General features: G+C 38.4%; 1 protein-coding gene across 4 annotated transcripts in view; it reads right to left on the bottom strand.

Annotated features, from left to right (window-relative positions):
- Positions 1 to 11,994: 11,994 nt before the first annotated feature.
- Positions 11,995 to 21,207, bottom strand: part of LOC149541837 (uncharacterized) — a 55,735-nt gene continuing 46,522 nt past the window's right edge. For 2 of the 4 annotated variants that reach the window (XR_016355376.1, XM_089796910.1), the window contains exons 7-8: positions 12,960 to 13,025; positions 11,995 to 12,842 (exon numbers count right to left, since the gene is read on the bottom strand). Coding sequence is in view for 2 of the 4 variants with exons in the window: in XM_089796910.1 (XP_089653036.1) it covers positions 12,727 to 12,842; positions 12,960 to 13,025 (182 nt within the window). In the remaining 2 variants the exon portion in view is untranslated. The remainder of the gene's footprint in view (positions 12,843 to 12,959; positions 13,026 to 21,207) is intronic. The other 2 variants (XM_089796911.1, XM_089796912.1) reach the window with 2 other exon arrangements.

Genomic DNA, 21,207 nt, shown 5'->3' with positions numbered 1-21,207 from the left:
TTATAATAGTTGAAGCCTTTGGAAGAGAAATTGAAGAAGCACAAAGGGATGGCGGAATCAAAGGGATACAAACAACTGAAGATGTTCCCAAAACAACCCATCAACAATTTGCGGATGATACAATGCTTCCTGGAGAAAGTACAATAGAGGAAGCACAACAATTTAAACAAATTATAAGAACCTACATAGAAGCATCAGGACAAAAATTTAACAAACAAATCAAAAATATTCTTCCTAATCACAAGACCGAATTTAGAAAATAACATATGTAACCTAATGGGCTATAAGAAAGGTTCCTTCCCTTGTAAGTACCTAGGTATATTATTAGAAAAAGGAAGTAGGGAAGGCAAGTCATTGAAACCAATAACTGAAATAGAAAGTTGGAAAAGCAAGTGGCTTAATAAGGCGAGAAGAACTACAATGATTGAATTTGTACTCTCAGCAATACCTACGTACCAAGTGTCATGTCTTCCCCTTCCAACTAGAACCAGAAAAGCACTAAACAAAAACTAAAAGACTTTTTTTGGAAAGGGATAGAAGAGAAAAAGAAACAAGCACTTATAAAATGAGAAAATATTTGTAAACTGAAAGAATATGGAGACCTCACAATCAAAAACCTAGATTGGTAAAATGAAGCACTAGGAGCTAAATTGGTATGGAGAATAGACCAAGAACAAGAAAGCAAATGGGCAAAAATTCTATACTCAAAATATTTAGTCTTCATTGATCCTTTATCTATCTTTAGGACTATAAATCTGCCTAGAGGATCAAAAGTTTGGAACTTCATGATAAAATCCTGACCATTAATTACAAACAATCTAATCTAGGATATAGGATCAAGAGAGGATGCTTTATTTTGGGAAGACTTGTGGGATGGACTCCCTCCCCTGTATTCTCTAAATCTCCCCAATAACATCAAAACAACACTAGTAAACCAGTGGAGAACAAAAGTCAGTGATTATAAAATCAAAGTAAACGATAATGTATACAAGGGCTGGCAATGGAGATCTCTTAAGGAAACTCAATTAACTCAGCAAGAAAAATATATCTTTGGAGATATAATAAAACATAGACAGACTAATCACAAAGAAAGGAAAGATAGATTAATATGGGGGGCATCAAAAGATGGCAAATACAATGTGAAAAGAGGATATTAAAGGATTATTAACTCCCAACAATGGCCCAGCAAAATCAATATACCACTAATTTATGATGGGATAAAGCATGCCTTCCTAAAGTAGGTATCTTTTTATGGGTAAACCTTTAGAATAGAATACTAACTGCGGACCGTTTTACAAAGATGGTCTTTGAAGGTCCATCCAGGTGCTCCTTATGCGAACACGCTTCAGAATCGGAAGAACAATTATTACACAATTGCCCCTTTACAAAAGAATGTTAAGTCTTAGCTATGCAAAAAATTAAATTGGTAATCAGCACTTCCAAATAGATTAATGGAGCACCTCAAAAGTTAGCCTAAAATGGAAAACATAGTTTATAATAACCTTTGGCTCATATCCCCATCAATTTTACTTTTGGAAATTTGGAAAGAAAGGAACAGATGAATATTCTGCAATAAATCCCTAGAGTTTCCTTCCCTCCTCAATAAAGTGGAAGCAGGCATTATAGAAGTTGCAAACTCTAATTTAAGGAATTCTTACAGAGAAGAAGGAACATATTCAGAATGGGATGCAGAGATGCATCATAATAGGACTAACCTGATTAATCCACCATTATTACACTCAAAAACAAATAAATTGGCAAGAGTAGGATGCAAATGGGACCCGCTACCTCTGGGATGGATGAAACTGAATTTTGATGGAGCCTCTAGAGGAAACCTGGGCATAGATGGCTTAGGATGCACCCTATACTCGGATAAAGGCATATGTATTGCAACACAAGAAAAATCGTTAAGGGAAATATCAAACAACCTAGCAGAAATGGAAGCCCAAATCAAAGGACTCAGTATTTGCAAGGAATTAAGAATAACTAATTTAATTATAGAAGGAGACTCGCAAATTATCTTGAATGCTATTAGAAAGGAAAGCACACCTAATTGGTAAATACAGTCCAAATTAGAATACACAATAACAATACTTAAGTCATTTGAAGAAATTACTATAAAAACACATTTTTGGGGAAGGTAACAAAGAAGTTGATAAATTGGCCAATCTAGGAGTAAACGGGGAGGATAGATTAACAATAAATTAATCGAATAAGAAAAAGGACTGACAAAAAACCTCAAAAATGAATAAATCCTATACCCCTAAATAGACCCCTCACATTTAAACCAAATTTGTTTAAGAACAATGCAATCTTTACAATGTCCCTCGGTATAGGTTGTAGAAAACAGCATTAGAACTTCTTCACAACCCCTTTTTATACATTCTCCAAACTATATTCAGAAAAGAGTATCTTGTTTACCGTACAGGTAAAATAAATGAACGCATACAGACCATAGAACACGAACAGCAAACTCCTTTTATTATATTCGCATATGCTAGAACATTACATTATGCTTCATAAGATTAGATTCATGATGAATTACAATGATCCCAGACAGGATATAAATACTATCCGCCGAACCTTCCCGAAGGAGTCTGTCGGCCACAACCATTATGTCCGCTACAAACTATTTACCCGTCGGCTACAAAATACAGAAACACCGACGACAATCATCCCGTCGGCTACAAAAACATTGATGACAATCACTCTGTCGGCTACAGAAATACCGACGACAATCCAGTTGGCTGACACCATCCCTCCCAAAAAGAGAAGTCATCTCCTAACGACTACCAAAATATCTGAGACAAATTAACAAAAAAAAGACATTAACGGACTAATTACAACAAGATAAATCTGCTTCTGACACATCACTGTCACCTTCGTCCCGTGCCTGTAGCCTCTGCTAACACAACACTACCTCCTTAATGAAGTTGACCTTGATAGCCACCTGTGCTACTTTCTCTGCTTCCAACACTGGGTCCACTGAGCTAAGTGTCGCTATACTGCCTTTTGGATGACCCACTCCTCCTGAGCTCTCCATGCATCCTCCAAGACAGCCTCTCAGCCAACACCTACTCCTAGTGCCTCCGGTACACAAAAAGCCCATGCCTGCAGCAACTTCAACTCTTCTCAACTAGTCAGACTCCCACAACTGATATCCGCAACGACTGGGGGTCCAAGGGGCAACGCCCCTGGCGGGGTCGAGGTCACCACCAAGACCAAATTAGCACTCCGAAGCCCACACAAAACTACACAGAACACACCATTTCTGTCATTTTCTGTCGATTCTACACTCTTTCTGGAAACCACTAATGCTTCTCCTTCCCTGTGGCATCATCTGCTACTCATTCCGAACAACTTGAATCTGTTGTCATTTTTTTAATTTTTTTTAAGAAAACCCTGCACACCCATCTTCTACACAAACTCAACAATCTCTCCTCCACAAATGAGAAACAAAACTCCAACAATCTTTTGCTGAAACAACTCCTCCAGCAATGAGAAGCTCAACAATTCTTCCGACAATGAAAACAATCAAACAATCTATTCCTTTGAAATTTCTTGTTGCAAATTGCATTAAATTTGGGCTTCTCCAGAAACTGCAGAGCTAATGCACCTGGGAAAAAATGCAAAGCCGCGGGGCAGTCTGTGGGAAAATGTGAAAAGACTCCGCTGAGAGATGCGGACAACTCTGCCGACGTCCGATGAAGAACTCTGCGGGAAGATAACAGACAGATCACACTGCAGAAGACCTCCCGCAGAACAGTCCACGGGAGCTACCCACGAGACAGTCCGCAGACATCTACCGCGGGACAATCCACAGACAGCTACTCGCGGGACATGTCCGCGAGAGCCACTCGCAGGACAGTCCGCGAACATCTGTCACGGGACAGTCCGTAGGAGCCACCTGCGGGATAGTCCGCGGACATCTGTCGCAGGACAGTCCGCAAATAGCTGCATCCCCCCATGGGACTTTTACTACTTTTCTTTTTCGATTTTTTTTTTTTTTTGACAAAAATAAAATAAATAAATAATAGCACCTCAGTTTTGCCTCCAGGCGTCGCCATTTTGCAACGACGACGACAAGGGAATCATCTGATCATTCTATGACGGTGACGGTGACGGCATCTTCCTAACACGGTATGATCTGTTGACTGCGTGAGGTATCTCTTTGTCATGCGAGGTTGACAATTTGATCACTCCATTATCGCCAACCTCTCGGATCTGATATAGTCCAACCCATCTGGCCTTAAACCTTTGCGATTTGACTTCATTCTTTCCGTCGTACTTGAGTACCAACTGCCCCAGCAGAAACCTATTGAGTCTGAGAGGTTTGTCATGCCACACCTTACGTCTGTTTTGTGTCACCTCCGTCACCCACTATGCCTGTGATCGTCGTGCATCTAGATTATTTCCTTGCTGTCGGTACCCTTCAAGTAATTTTATGATGCGATGCGTTCTTTTCTTCTTGTGCGGTCCGTTCACCGTGTACTGGACGGTGGAATTTTTCTTTTTTTCTGGGTTTGTATTGCATGTCCTTCCCTTCTTCAGTCGTAACCTCCTTTGCGTCATCTACTTCTCTGTATTCTTTTGGACACTCATTTTCTTCTTCTTTTCTCACCTTCGTCGACCCTTAGCATATTACAACTCGAAAACAATTTGTAGTCTTCTATCTGCCAGTGGTAAAGGCCATTCACCAAGTCTAGGTCGTCATCATTTGATCCTCCTTCTAGTGTCAATACTCCTTCGTCATTCGGTTCCATTCTCCTTTTTCCTTCATTGTCATTTCTTTCGTCGTCACTATCACCTTCACCTTCTGAGTCTGACGATGTTGCCTCCTCACCTACCATTTGTGTGTGCAGGTCAATTATGAATCTTTTGCTTCCGCACTCCATTGATAGGGTATTTCATTTCCAATCATGTTTTACTGTTGCTTGCACCAACCAATTCCATCCCAGAATAGCATCATATCCTTTTCTTTTCAATGGAATGACTATGAAATCCAATAAAAATGGTTGCGTACCAATGGTTACCGGTTGCGCCCTGAAGGTTCCTAGCGGTTTGATCCTGTGCTGGTCTGCCGTGAGCAACTGAAATGTAGGTGGTCACAGCATCGGCTTTCCCAACTTCTTCCAAGTATCCTTCGGCAACACATTCACGCCAGGCCCTCTGTCAACAATTGTGTCTATCAAAACATTTTCCAAAATCCCCATCTTGACAACCGCCAGATGTCGTCCGGATGTGAGTGCCAGTAGCATTAGGTCTGTTGTCATCACTTCCCTACTGTCCCTTCATGTGTCCTCTGTTTCTTTCGAAAACGGTGTATGATTTAGAATGGTCGTCTGTAACTGGGGCATTGTGAGGAGGTCACTTATCTTGACTGGTATCTCCGTTTGTAAGATCTGTCATACAATGTTTTGTTCTACAAAGTTCCTTGCCAAGGTGTCGGTGGTGTCCTTCAACTAAGATGTCCCCGCTGATGATGCCTTTGCAATTTTCGCCTACATTTTCTCCAATTTTCTTTTTTCCTCTGCTTGCCTCCGTGTAATTGCCAAAACCTCCTCTACATCTGTGCCAATAGTGATCAAGTTTACTCCAAACTTTGGACACTTGGCATCTTCATGGTCGCCAGGTCCGCACCATCTGCATAATAATTTCGGTGTGTTTGCCACTGTACAATCCCGCGCAAAATGACCCCACAAATGACATGCTCAGCATTGAACAATCGGCCATCCGTTTACATCATACTGGGTTCGACTTCGGCTCCCATTATTATTGTTATTGTTCGCATTTTTGTTGTTATTTTGCCCTTGGTTATTATTCTTGTACCCTTCGGATGTGGCACCTGTGCTATTTGTATTTTCGCTACTACCCGATGGGGAAGCCTCCTGTGTAAGAAGCACCTACGGAGATCCTCTTGTCTTCATGTTAAAGGGGCACTCTTTTGTCGAATGGCCCATGATCTGACAAATGTCATAGAATTGGTTCTTTGGAGATGATCCTTTAGTATGACCGTCAGTCTTACACTCTATGCACCACAGTTCACTGCCTTTTGGCTCTGTCTGCATGTTTTTAAACTCCATCATGCAGATCGTGTCCTTCTGGAGGGCACGAACCTTCTTACTGTTGCCTTCCTCGTCACTGCTATCACCTCTAGCAGGCTCGTCGTCATTCGAATCAAAGGAGCTAGTGTTCTTCTTCTTCTTTATTTTCTGCTCACTTTCGAGGTCCAATGCTTTGTTATAAGCTTCCGTGTATGACAACAGTGGCGACAATTTTTATTTTCCTCCTCAACTTCGAGCATAGGCCTTCCACGAACCATCTTTTCTGAAGTTCGTCCGTCAACTTACTTTCCATTTTGTTTATCAAGTCTTTTAATTTCCTAGCGTAAACGCAGATGGTTTCGTTCTTCCCCTGCTTAATATTGAAGATTTCTTCTACAATTTCATTATCATCTCGCAACAGTTTAAATTTTGCCAGAAACTCCTTTTTAATGTTATCCCAACTATTTAGCTTTTGTGGATCTATATCAGTGAACCAATCAATTGCTACGCCTTGTAGGGTGGCCGAAAATTGCCTCATTTAGTCGTCTTCATCATTTATCCCATTTTCTTTCCAAATCGTTTCACATGTTTTGCAATGTCGAATGGGATCGGCCGTACCATAGCCATTGAACTTCGGCAGTTTCTCTTTTGGTCCCGCCATCATGATTGGTTTCTATAAATAGGCGTTGCTCAGTCCTACAACACTGACACTCTTCACTCCCACACCGGCGGTCTGCACTCCCACACCGGCAGTCTGTACTCCCACACCAAAAAATTGGTCTCCCACACCGACGGACTGCACTCCCACACCGATGGACTGGTCTCCTACACCAACGGACTGCACTCCCACACCAGCGGACTGGTCTCCCACACCGACAAACTGCACTCTCGCACCGGCGGACTGTTTTCCCACACCGTCAGACTCAACCACTGCGAACCTTGGTGAAGAAAAAGGATCTTCTAAAATTGTCTCCCACGGAAGTGTACCCCGAACGAAGAGTTCACTCCACGCTCTTGCTCCATCGGCACTTTGAGCCGTGCGAGTCAATGCTCTTCTGTCTAGATTCTCTTCCCTCGGTGAACACAAATTCAAAAACTCCTCCCGTGCTTCTTCCACCAATTCCACCCACTGTCGAGTCTCCTCCAACAATGCCTCCGCACTCCTGTTTTCGTCAGCAATCTTCTGAAATCTCCTTTGGCAGTCAGCCTATTGTGCCAGAATTAAATTTTCTTGCGCAATACGGATTCCATTTTTTCCCTTCGCCTTATTTCGATCCTTGTTAAGCTGATTTGGCATTAATCTTCAATCCTCCCACCTTCCATATTCATAAGGCAACGGTGCCAAATGTTTACCATACAGGTAAAATAAATGAACGCATACAGACCATAGAACACGAACAGCAAACTCCTTTTATTATATTCGCATATGCCAAAACATTACATTATGCTTCATAAGATCAGATTCATGATGAATTACAATGATCCCAAACGGAATATAAATACTATCTGCCGAACCTTCCTGAAGGAGTCCGTCGGCCACAACCATTATGTCCGCTACAAACTATTTACCCGTCGGCTACATAATACAGAAACACCGACGAAAATCAATCTGTCGGCTACAGAAACACCGACGACAATCCAGTCGGCTAACATATCTATCCAATAGTCTAACAAATAAAAGATACTTTATCCCTTATAACATTGATTGCGTACATCGAGCTACTAGCAATTAGCTTATAGTTCAATACACCCTTAGTACATATTCTATATAGGAATTCTTATGGGTCCTTATACTTAAAGTCTTCTTTCGGCCAATTTACCAATGTAAATAGGATGGTTTAACCTCTTTTAGATAGCCTTTTAGAAGTCTAGTTTGTAGCATTTTAGCTCTTAGGTGGCACTAAATCTTAGAGGTTAAGTTTAGATCTAAGGATGATCTCAAGGGTAATTGCTCTCTCCTTTAGAACATACGTCTCATGTTTTAGTATGGTGTTCATTTCCCCTATCTTCCACTCTTAGGTTCAACTATTCAATCATTGCCTCCTCTCTCTAAAAACAATATATCTATATAAGCATTAAAACCTAAACACTAAGGATTTGTATTTGACCCTCATTACATTATATTTTTGCTCCTTGTATCTCATCCCTGTAGTCACCAATCGGGGCTTAAACTTACTTGTTCGGCTTTTCATGTCTTCCTTATTACAGTTTGTCCTAGTCTTGGCTTTAAAATATGATACCTTATTACATTAGCCCAAGACCAGCCTTATACGTGCTTATGTTAGCTTTTGTTTTGGACAACCTTGTAGTTTTTTTCATTATTAAAATGTATTGTTCTGGGTGAACCTCCCAGCAGTTTCAAGATTCTTCTAGTGCTTTTGAGCAGGTTGATGTTCTATCCTGAGTGTTCTCCTATGCCTTTAAAAGGCACCTTTACTTTTCTTTCATCTCGCCTATGTCTTGTCTTTGTTTGCTTCTATCACCCTTGCCTGGTTAGTTTGGTTTTAGTTTTTAGCCTCTATTGGTATGGAAACTGCCTTTGTTTTGTTCCATGCTTACAAAGACCAAACTATGGCCTTTACTAGATCAGTGAAACTGGAAAGGTAGACCAAAGTGCTTGGGGAAGTGGACAATATGACTAGGCTAGTTGTTATTAGGGCAATAGGTGATAAGTTTTTCATATATGACTTTACATGCAGAACCAATAGTGAAGTCATTGGCTCCTTCATAGTGTGTGTGGCTAATGCCCAAGTCCTCCCAACGAACATCATTTGCATCTCCAACAACCTATTTGAAGACACTTGCCTTGAGGGTCTTGAACAAGTTGTCCTTAGTTCCACTGCCAACTTGGAAATTCCCTATCTTGAGGAATACATGGTCCACCCTCCTAGGAATCTTCCTATTTTATGTCGTTGAAACCAAGCCAAGGTGGAGAAGCATTATCCAAGATGCTAATAATGACTGGATCAATTATTATCTCACTGCTTTTGGCTATCGACCAACGCCTTCAATCAATTTCAACAATCTGGACAACCTGGACTTTGTCCTCCCTAACTTCAAAATGTTGCAAGAAGAACATACTAGTGCATATGTAGGGTCAAATTGACATCAACGAATAGGAGGCTAAAGAGTACATCATGGTGTTCTCAAAGGCTGAAATCCATGAGCATTTTGATCAAGACATTGTTTATAGTTTCTTTTTGCCTATTTGTCAACAAGTTTGTTGTTATCTTTGGCTCTAACACTATAATTTTTTCCTTTGATAAGTATTTCTCTCAAGTAAATGGCCGATGTAGTATGCAAATGGTCTATGTAGCATGTATATGTTCTATATAGTAGGCACATTTGGCTCTTGTATAGTGAATCCCATCAGTTGTTTATTTCTTTGTTTCATGGCTCTCCCTTCATCAAGATCTAGGTAAGTGTTATTTTGGTTAATACTCTTCTCCAAAGATTTTGAATACATAATCAAGGATACACTTTATTTTGGCTTCTGTAGAAATAACAACTCTAGTCTATAGAAACTTATTCAAAGGATCAATGTAAAGTTCCACTTTATAGATATAAATAAAAAGGATTTTAAAATCAAACCTGGTTTGTATTATTTATGTCATGTTTTGTTTTTCACAGCAAGTGATGAGTAGTAAGGGTCAATGATTGGAAGTAATCCAACAGCAATTAAAAAGGAGTCTCATAATCAACCATATATTAATAAATATCATATATAAATGTTAATCAAAAAGAATATTCTAGGCAATACAGGATAAAATACCATCATAGATGGTTTAATTACAAATCGATACTAAGAAGGAAATGTATAGCCTATAATGAGGATAATAATTGACATTAAAGAAGTGACCATTACACTCGATCCAACTTTCATTAACCAGACACTACTCATTAGAACGATCTCTATTAGAGCAAGACAATTTCCAATCCTTAAAACACCACAAACGTATTTACACAAACTTATTAATAAGGAAATGGATAATAATAGCATTCAATCACTTAAATAATAATGCTATTTAAATCTACAATCATAGACTGATAAAATCAAATTTTGGAACCTATATCACAATCTGACATTCATGACCTTACACCTATTTCAAGAGATTGATAACACTTCCTCTCTTAAGATTAATATAAAAAAACACGTTTACTCTAATTATCAATAAATATCCAAATCCAAACATGTCTAAAAAGAACAAAGACTAAATAAAATTTACAAATAAATCTTGGTAGATGGGAAGATACAAATATTCAAAACTTCGCATTTTAAATCTAAATCAATTGATACTTTTATTGGTCTCTTTTACAATCCAATATTGAAATCTAATCAGCAACAACTACCTCTAGACAAAGTATAATACTAAGAATGAATATGTAGCCTAGAGTCCATTTTTCACCTCTTAATAGAATGCTTTTAGCTGCATTTCAAGCAAAACTCCCCTATTTCCAATCCTTTTAAATTCAAACACAAAGCATTATAACAATTTTTAAGCATTAAACTTAAAAAGTGCATATTCCTACATTAAAACTAAAAACCTTAACATCAAAAGCACTAACGAAAAGAATCAAACTACCCCTTAAGAATAAGGGGTTAAAAAAGGTAAATTACCTTGATTATAGACTCAATATCTTATTGATTGCTTATTGATTTTAAGACTAACAATTACAATGAGATTGAAGGTCGAAGTAGAATGTAGAAACTCATGAAATACTTACAAAAGTAACAAGCAAAGATACTCACAGATTGTCATTCGAATTGAAAAGAGGCTTCAAACCAAAGAGAAGTTCAGCTATTATAAATTGAGCATATCTAGAGAAATTAAAAGCATACCCAAATACAAATAAAGAAATCATAGATAAACTAGAAAAAAGGTAAATTGGGACTTTAGATAGAAACAAATCAATAGTAAGATACATTCAAAGAAGATTAAGGAAAATGAGATATAAACAACAAAGCATCAATAGAAATGGCATATAAATAATAAAGAAATTGTGCTAAAACATAAAGTTACCAAAGAAAAATTGATCAAAATAGAACTCTTGGTAGCCCTCCCAAGATCCAAATATTGGAAGTTTCAATTAAATTTTGCAAATTAACCACAACCTATAAGCTTGAAGTGATTATGAAGTTGCAGGTATACATAAAGGAATTTTAAAAAGAGTAACACAATGTTTCATGTCTATCTAAAGACAAAACGGGAAGGAAATTATTATAAATTGATGAACATGTGTATATGTACAAAATGGAGATGAAGGAAAGCAAGCCTTCCTAAGGAATGCCTTTGGAGAGAGATTCTAATAAATTGTGATTACATATCAAATATGATCCTTTGGCAAAACCAAAATAAGGGATCTTGTAATTATACAACCAAAGCAATAAAGGAAGGAATGCCACTCTAATAGACCAATTGAAACAAGGACACTTGCACAAAAACTCAGCATAACCAAATGGAATAGATGATGAAAAGATGTAAAGAAGGGTACACCCTTCATTAAGTTTTGAAAATTGGGGTATGCCCCTTCTAATTTTGCATTTAGGTATAGAACTCATGTCCCGAGAGGGAGGTTTTCTTCTCTGTTCTTTCCTACTAGCGTTTGCGTGAACGAAACTTTGTAAAATTTATTTAATAATATAATCTATAGGACTTCGGCATCTTACCGATCAAAAAAAAAAATTAAGCTTCATAAAAACAAAGATGAATTACAATATAATCTTAATTTGTAGTAATATTTTTTATTAAAATAGAAAAATAGCATTCAATATTTATGAAAAACAAGTGAAATTTCAGATTAAAATTTATTTGTTTTTATATAGACAATAATTCAACTTACTACAACCATATTAATTTCATGTGTCAGCTTTTTCATGTCCTATGGTTCAGTCCACTCTGCCCTTATCCCATCAATCAAATTTTCTTTTTCCACTATATAATATATGTACTTGTATTTCTTCAAGAAAATGCTGGATATTCCATTCATAAAAGTATAGATCACCCTCAGCCTCTTAGGGGACCAGGGGTGCGCCTTGTCCATTAACAAACAAGACATGTAAAGCTTACATTTGCTTGTTTGAACAGCAAAGAAATATAAATGCTTATATTTGCTCATTTAGAGCAAGGGGATTTTCACCATCTTAACTGACTAAATAATTAATTCAGTTGAGTTTTATAGCATCCTCCATGCTTAAGCAAATTGTACAAACTAATAGATAATTTGGTTATCAGAGCTGTATCATATTTTCTCACATTACATGACCGATCTCCAGATAGACTTATGAATTACCACTATGTGGTTCAAGCTTTGATAGCCGGTGGCACAACTTACATCAAAACATCCAAAATGCCAGAAAGAAATGCTTTAAGATGTCTGGACAAACCCAAAGTGGAAGCTTCCATATTACATTAACAAGCCCAAACTGGAAGTTTCCGATCAAATTATTGCTGGACATAAAAGAGTTACCCAACACCAGATGATGATATGATGTGATTGAGGTATAAAAGTTTTACAGTTATTACCAAGGCTTCATCCCACACATGCTTCAAAATGTATGATGTCATACCTGAAATTGCACTGCATATGTGATGTACAACTCTGAGCAGACCTGTTTCTCATACAATATTGAAAGATTGCAACCTCACAAGCAGTCCTTGACTTATCATATAAAGGTGTACAGTTATTTGTCAGTTTTTGACAGATATGGATGCAGAGGAGGGGGGCGAACACGCCTTGATAAACCTATAACACGCTGATGTGGGGCTGATGAGACCTGGAATCGTGGGATTTTCAAGCCTGAGCCACAATGAACACCAACAAGTTAGGAGAAAAGATAAAACTACTGAGACAAGCAAGAATATGAAGTTGTCTAGTTGCAGGCCTTTGTTTCCAACAATAACAGGTTACACTTACACCAATTGGGGGATGAGTTGTTCTCAGCAGAAAACTCTAAATTTGAATTTGCCGTAACTTGGGTTCCTGTAATAATGTCCAGTTCTTTTAGAGGTGAAACAAAAAACAACTTCATTAAATATAATGAAAGTAGTGTACTGAAATACAGAGCTGGACTCCTATTTCTATGCCTCTAAGCAGTTATACTAGGATCCTAAACCCAATTATAATCTGAGATTTGACTTCTTCGAATACTTAGTTGAAAGCAGTAGAAAACTAGGACTAAGAAATTTGCTACTAAGAGATTCAGCTAGCATCTACTATATAGGAATTCAATTTAAAGAAAAGTGAAGTATAGTTTATGATAACAATAACGCAAGAATACAATAAAAATATAACATTTGTGCCAAAAGCAAAAAAAGATTTTGAATTTTTCATTATAAGGATTGTAAGCTCCATATATTACAGTGCATATTCTCACATTTAGATGAATCTAGAAATCAAGTACAGAAATGCTGCAACACCCAAAACCTAAGAAATATCAAAATCAATTTTTAGAACATGTGGAATGCTAACGTCTACCAAAGAAACTCCAGCACTGCAGCTAATGTGTTGAGACATTGAACAATCTCAGTAGAACAAATTTTATTAGACAACATTGAAGCATCAAAATGCAATGCAGGCTCAATCACTTTCAAGGCCAACTACACGTGTGTCTAAGTTGGGTATGTCCAATAAATGCAATTCACTAAGGCAAAAACTTTATATACTGGTTATATTGAATGCCTTATGCTCCGTGCTAGTAAAAAGTAATTTGTTTTATGGCTCTTTATATAATGCTATAACTAGTATGGTCAAGTTAATATAAAAATGGTCCGATGGAAGTTAACATAATCGGATATGAAAGCATGAACAGTCTAGTTTATTAACATTTAATTAAAATAAAATAACTGTTTCTAAACACTAGCTTGATATAACAAATAATAAATATTAAATAATATACAAAAATAATAAATGATGATTCAAATTGTGACAAAAAATTTGGGACCCACAAAAGGAAAAGTATAATTAGAAGTTATTTGGAAGATTCGAAACTGCATTAAATATAAGCTGTAGAATTTTTAATAGTATCAAATGAGTTGCATACTGAAAATATGAATAGCAAATACAGACAAGAAACTACAGTTTCTAGGCTTGCTTTCCAAGTGTAGATCTCCAGATTTAAGATGTTGAAGATTCAACACTGCATTAATATAAGTTACAGAATATAATAATAGTATCAAATGAGTTGCATGTTGAAAATATGAATATCAAATATAGACATGAAACAGCAGTTTCTAGGCTAGCTTTGCAAGTGTAGATCTCCAGATTTAAGATGTTGAAGATTTATAACTCCATTAATGATAGTTACAGAATGTAACAATAGTATGAAATGAGTTGCATACTAAGTCACAAGATTCGGCGAATATCAAGCTTGATATTCGGATATTGCCGAATGTAAAACTTGCCACAAAAATTCGTTAAAATCCGCTAATGATTCGGCTGCTAAAGAGGACTTCCTATTAAGAGTCGAATAAGTTTAAAAATTTCCGTTTGCAGAGTTTAGAGGGTTTTATTGAGCAGAAAAATCTATAAAATGCTGCTCGAATGCTGAAAGAATCCACCCTGCGAATGAGCAAAGTTTTCCTGAGACGTTCGTGACTCAAAGTTTTCCTGAGACGTTCATAGCTTTGAGCAAAGTTTGTTGCAGCAGGTTCTGCAACGTTCGTCTCTCTTCCGCGCCATTTTCCCTCTCGGCTCGTGCTGCCCTCACCCTGTGACGCTTGCGTGAAGCTGAAGCGGCAATGCCTGCAACTTTTTTTCCATTTGTGCGACTTTGTTCTGTTGTTGATTTTGTGCGACTTTTTTTTCCATTGGAGAAGACATTGATGCTATCTCTATTCATCGTTTTTGAACCTCTTGGAGAAGACATTGATGCTATCTCTATTCCTGGTTTGAACTTTGTATTACATATTACAAGGTTATAGTTTGTATTTTGTAATAGTTTATTCAATAGGTTATAGTTTGTAATTGTAATAGGTTATTCAATTTGATTTATTTTTTAATAGTTTGTATTTTCTAATAGAGTTTTAACTTTTCATATGGTTATTAATTTTATATTTTGTTTTGTTTTTTTATATAATTTTTACATATAATTTGTATATAAATTTTTTACATAATATAATTTGTATAAATTTTTTATTTCAATTTATATAGTTTTTTGACACTTGTAATCAATTTAAATTTTTTTATAGTTTTTAACTTCTTTGTAATCTATTTTGTAATAATTAATTTAGTATTTGATTTTTTTTTTAAATTGTTTTAAAACAGTGATATACTGATGATGATGGTACACCATCTAAGCCAAGTGCTCTTGATGACTTCAAGCTTTCTTGAAGCTATGAAGTCTTGACTTTTGATTGTACCTTCGCAACAAAATAATATCTTTGTTATTGTGATTTGACATGTTTCTTATGTTTTGTACTTAATAAATATCTCATCAAGCTTATGGAGTTGTGGGATCTATTTAGCAATTTTGACTATTTTGATAATTGATAATATATATTAAATACATCTAGAAAATAATTAAAATTGTATAAGGCGAATTTATTTCGAATTTTTTCCCGAATTTTTACTCTTCCCGAACTTCATTCGAATTTTATAGTTGCCGAACTCGAATTCGAATTCGAACCTTGTGACTTAGGTTGCATATGCAATGTTATTTTCTTTTACTATATAATGTTTTTAGTTCATTTGGGTGCACTGAACCATGAATGTTTTGCAGTGAAGATAGACCTAGAGAAATCACTCTAGAGACATTATCTAGTGACAAACAACCATGAGATAATAATTTATAAAGGAGTGTGTTTTCAGAACATTATCTACATTTGGTAAGAGTGAGACTCATTGCAGTGAAAAGTTGAAACTTGAAACTTGAACAATGAAAACCTGAAAAAAATATTATACAGTAAGATTACCTCCAATTCTTTGAACTTCTTAAGTCTCTTTTAATATTTTATTATCTTCAAAAACAACTTCGGGTTATATTGCTATAGTTTATTTAAGTTACATTTTTCTTTTCGTTGACATTTTCAGAAGGAAATGACTGGAAGTTTCTTTGATGTTGAGGGGACTTCTGGGTGTCTCAGACACTTCCCGGCATCCCCTCCAAAAGAAACATCTCTTATTGGCTTGAAATTGAGGGAAACGTTCCCGAGTCAGTGAAGAAAGATGGCAGAGGTGGGCGTGCAGTGGAGAGACGTTTTTGAGGCGCTCCCGAAACATCCCTGTCTCGGAAAGCTCATGATTTTTAGGGGGGAGGGCACGTCTCCGCGGAACAATATTTTAAATTCCACCCAACACACAGGATTTCAAAGGTGCAGGAAGTAACTCAAATCAGGATGGGTAAGCCAATCACACAAATAAAAAGAAAGCTTCAATTGGATCAGTTGATAGAACTTTTAACCCACGTTCTTTACCTCAAGAAGAGGTGCCACTTGAAGCAAAAGAGGAAAACCCAGCAACATATGGCATCAATTTTTGCATGGATAGGGGTTGTGATCCGAAGATTAGAACTCAAACTAAATTTGAGATACTATTACAAATTCAGGTTGAGTTGACCAAGAGTGGATATAAGACTTTCAGAACAGCCCACAAAGATTTGCAGCAGAAATTAAACAAGTTAAAATTTCCTCTTTTTGAAGGATCAAGAAAAAAGTATTGCATGTGCTTGGGTCCAAAAGTTTAACACGTATCTTTTAGTTAGTCCTCTATTGGAAGAGGAAGTCATCAAATTTGCAACTTTTCATTTGGAGGGTATAGCTCATGAATGGTAACACCACATGTTGATTAAACAAGGGCATTGTCTGTGATGTCCAACATGTTATTAAATAAAACAATTTTATCATTTTTATATGTATGGCCCAGAACTTAAAGTTGTTATTATCTCAGGCCCATTTTTGTTTTATTGTCCGTAGCATGTTGGTTGTCATAGGTAAATATTGTGTAGCCGACGGGTCTCATCGGGAAGGTTCTTGTTATGTAGCCGACGGACCCCTTCGGGAAGGTTCTTGTATGTAGCCGACGGGTCCCTTCGAGATGGTTCTTGTTATATAGCCGACGGACCCCTTCGGGAAGGTTCTTCGGAAAGTATTTATACACCCTTCGGGAAGCATTGTAATCAGAAGAGATCAGCGAGCATAATGTACTGTTTGGCATATGCGAATAATAATAAGAAGTTCTGCTATTCATATCTATTGTCTGTGTGTTGATTACTTTACCCAGTACAGTAAACATTTGGCGTCGTTGCCCAATGGACCCGGTATGTAGGCAAGCGAATATGAATTAAATGTCGAATCAGTTGAACAAAGATAAGAATAAGCTAAAGGAAAAGGATGACATACGCATTGCGCAGGAAAATTTAATTCTGGCTCAACAGATAGAGCGTCACAGGAGATTCTGGAAGATTGCCGACGGAAACAGGAGCGCGGAAGGATTGTTGAAGGAGACTCGACAACGGCTTGATTTGGTGAAAGAAGAGAGGGAGGAGTTTCTGAACTTGGATATGCCACGGGAAAAGAATCCTGACGGAAGGAGATCGACTCGCATGGCTCGAAGTGTCGAGGGAGCACGAACATGGAGTGACCTCTTCGTCCGAGATATACTTCCGGAACGGACAGCTTCGGTGGACGAAACCTCTTCTTCACCAAACAACGTGGAAGTCGAAAACAACGCAGGTGTTGCAAACAGCTCGAGTGTTGAAAACAGCGCGGAAGTCGAAAACAGCATGAGTATGCAGAACAGCGCGAGTATTCAAAACAACGTGAGTGCTCAGAACGTGAGTGAGTGCAAAACAGCGCAGGTACACAACAAAACCCACAACATACAGTGATAATGGCAGGTCCAAAAGAAAAGTTGCCTAAATTTGATGGTGAAGAAGCCGCCGATCCGATTCGACATTACAAAACATGTGAAACGATCTAGAGGGTGAATGGCATAACAGATACGAACGAATGGGTTCGACAATTTCCAACCACCCTACGAGGTGTTGCGATTGATTGGTTTACTGATACAGATCCGCAGAAGCTAAACACTTGGGATAACATTAAGGAGTTTACCATCGAATTTCAAATATTGCGCGACAATAATGAGATTGTCGCGGAGATATTCAATACTAAGAAAAAGAAGAATGAAACAGTATGGGTCTTCGCTAGGAGGTTGAAGAACTTGATCAGTAAAATGGAAAATAAGCCGGCAAATGGGCTCCAGAAAAGATGGTTCATTGAAGGCCTTCACCCAAAGCTGCAGAAAAAGATGAAGATCGTATCACCATCGACATATACTGAAGCATACAATCGGGCAATGAACCTCGAGAGTGACCAGAAGACAAAGAAGAAGAAGAAGAACAATTCGTCTGATTCAGATGATGACGCATCTTCAAGAGAAGATAGCAGCGATGATGAGGGCAGCAACAAGAAGGTCTGTACCCTCCAGAAGGACATGATTCGGATGATGGAGTTCAAGAACATGAACAAGGAGACTAAGAGCAGTGAGTTGTGGTGCACAGAGTGTAAAACCGACAGTCATACTAAAGGATCCTGTCCAAAGAACCAATTCTGCGACATTTGTCAAATCATGGGCCATTCGACAAAGGAATCCCCTTTAACATGAAAACCAGAGGATCTCCGCAAGTGCTTCTTACACAAGCAGCTTCCACGAACGGAAATGCAAACATTGATGGTGCCACTTCGGGTGGGTACAGGAATAATAGCAGAGGGCAAAACAACAATAATAGCGGCAACAACAATAATGACGGAAGGAGTCGAATTCAGTATGATGCGAATGGTCGGCCAATAGTTCAATGTCGCGCATCCAATCTGTGAAGTCACTTCGCCCGAGAGTTCACAACAGCAAACACACCGAAGTTGCTATGCCGATGGTGTGGACCTGGTGATCATGACAATGCTAAGTGCCTGAAGTCCGGAGTAAACTTGATTACTATCGGGATGGACGAGGAAGAAGTTCTGGCAATCACTCAGAAGCAAGCGAAGCTATACCCCGATCCGACAGAGGAAAAGAAGAAACTGGAGGAAGCACGAGCAGAGATCCAGAGAGCAACGCAGGTAGAAAGGACACGCCTAGTACTTCTGTACGGAACTATGCAAAACAAAACATTGTATGACAAATATTGCAAGCTGAGATACTCATCAGGATAAATGATCTGTTGCTCACTATGCCTCAGCTCCGATCGGCACTCACAAACATCGTTCCCGCTGCTAAACTACCAAGAGAACATGGAAGGGAGCAAGAAAGTGGAGCAAGTACAGCAGACAAAAAGGGGAAGGAAAGTGGCGCAAGTGCAGAAGATCCGATGTTGTTAGCCCTCTCATCCGGACGCCATCCGACAATCGTCAAAATGGGAATTCTCGACACTGTATTGACGGAAACGATTGTGGACGGAGGGTCCGGTGTCAATGTGTTGCCTGAAGACACCTGGAAAAGGTTGGGACAGCCGACATTATGGCCACCTACATTCCAGCTGCTAACGGCCGATCAACATGGAATCAAGCCATTGGGAGTCCTGACAGCAAAACCAGTGACAATTGGAACACAATCATTCTTGTTGGATTTCGTCATGATCCCACTGAAGCGGAGAGGATATGATGCCATTCTGGGCCAGGGGTGGCTTATACAAGCCAAGGCGAAGCACGATTGGAAGAAAAATACTTTATCACTTGAAAGCAAAGGGCGGAAGTACGTCATCGATCTACACACTCAAATGGTCGGGAAAGAAGCTCTATCGTCAGATTTCGAAGAAGAGGATGAAAGGAGGCAGAATATGGAACCAAATCAGGAGGGAGTCCTGCGGTTGGAAGGAGGATTGATAGACGACAATCTAGATTCAGTGAACAGTCTTTACCACTGGCAGATAGAGGACTACGAACTCTTTCCGAGCTGTAATATGTTCAGTCGACGAAGGTAAGAAAGAAGAAAATGAATGTCCGAAGGAACACAGAGAAGCCAAAGAAGGAAATGAGTGTCCAAAGGAACTTGGAGAAGCCGAAGGAGGAAATGAATGTTCGAAGCAACACAGAGAAGTCGAAGAAGGAAACGCAGGTATGACTGAAGCTAAAGAAAAGAACATATAGTATGAACTCAAAAGGAGGAAAGATTCCACTGTACGACCGCGCAAGAAGAAAGTATTACGTCAAACCACAAATATAGCAGAAAGGTGCCAGCAGCAAGGAAGACACATCATACAATCCGCACAGGGAACAAAGCGGAAGGGTTTAATAGAAGTTGCAGCAATACGGAGTGGACGTGTTATTGACAGCTAGAAGAGGCAGCTGACGGAGTCCATGGTACTGAGCTTCGGAAACAAACCGGACGATATGGAAAACCGGATGGAGAGATCGTGTACCTTAACTAAACTTGATGAGCAACAGTTGCAGGAGTGGGCTACGGAGGTGACAGAACAGGTGTAGAGCATGGCACGATAAGCACTTGAAACGGAACAGGTTTCAGACGAGGAAATGGGTGTTAAAGTATGATGGCCAGAATGAGATCAAGCCAAGCAAGTTCAAAGTTAAGTGGGTCGGACCATATCAAATTCGGGAAGTGGGTGATAACGGAGCAATAAAACAATGGATGCTAGACGAAAAGGAAGTGTTCGATGTAGTGAATAGGTCAAAGTTGAATGTCTGTCATGAAAGAAATAACGCACCTCCGTGGACAAATAACTAAGAGGAGGTTGTAAGTGCTGTATATATGTAAATATTGTACATAGTTGTTCAAAAAGTGAAAAATTAAAAAAAATTAAAAATAAAAAATAAAAAAAGAAAAAAAATGTGAGAATGCCACTGTACGGTTTTTAGGGAAAAGCCACCGTACGGATTTTTAAAGCACAGTTGTGCGGGTTTTTAAAGGCAACTAGTGTACGGATTCTGAAAGCCTAACCATACGGCTTGGGAAAGGAAAGGTTATGCACCGTATGGCTTCATATCATATAGCGTACGGATTCTAATAAGCTAGGCAAACGTACGGATTTTTTAAAGACATTATTTTTGGCAATTTGTACCATACAGATTTTTGGATGCTAGAGATTGGCGAATGGATTTTCAAAGTTGATGTATGGTAGAGGGCACCGTACGGATTTTCCAAGCTTGGTCACCGTACGAATTTATAACCTGCTCACCGTACGATGTTTGGAGGCTTTAATTTTGCGGATATT

Source organism: Cupressus sempervirens, chromosome 8 (assembly GCF_028749045.1).
Source record: "Cupressus sempervirens isolate cs-2001-9-10 chromosome 8, ASM2874904v1, whole genome shotgun sequence".
Taxonomy (NCBI): domain Eukaryota; kingdom Viridiplantae; phylum Streptophyta; class Pinopsida; order Cupressales; family Cupressaceae; genus Cupressus; species Cupressus sempervirens.
This window is presented reverse-complemented; position numbering and strand designations above follow the sequence as displayed.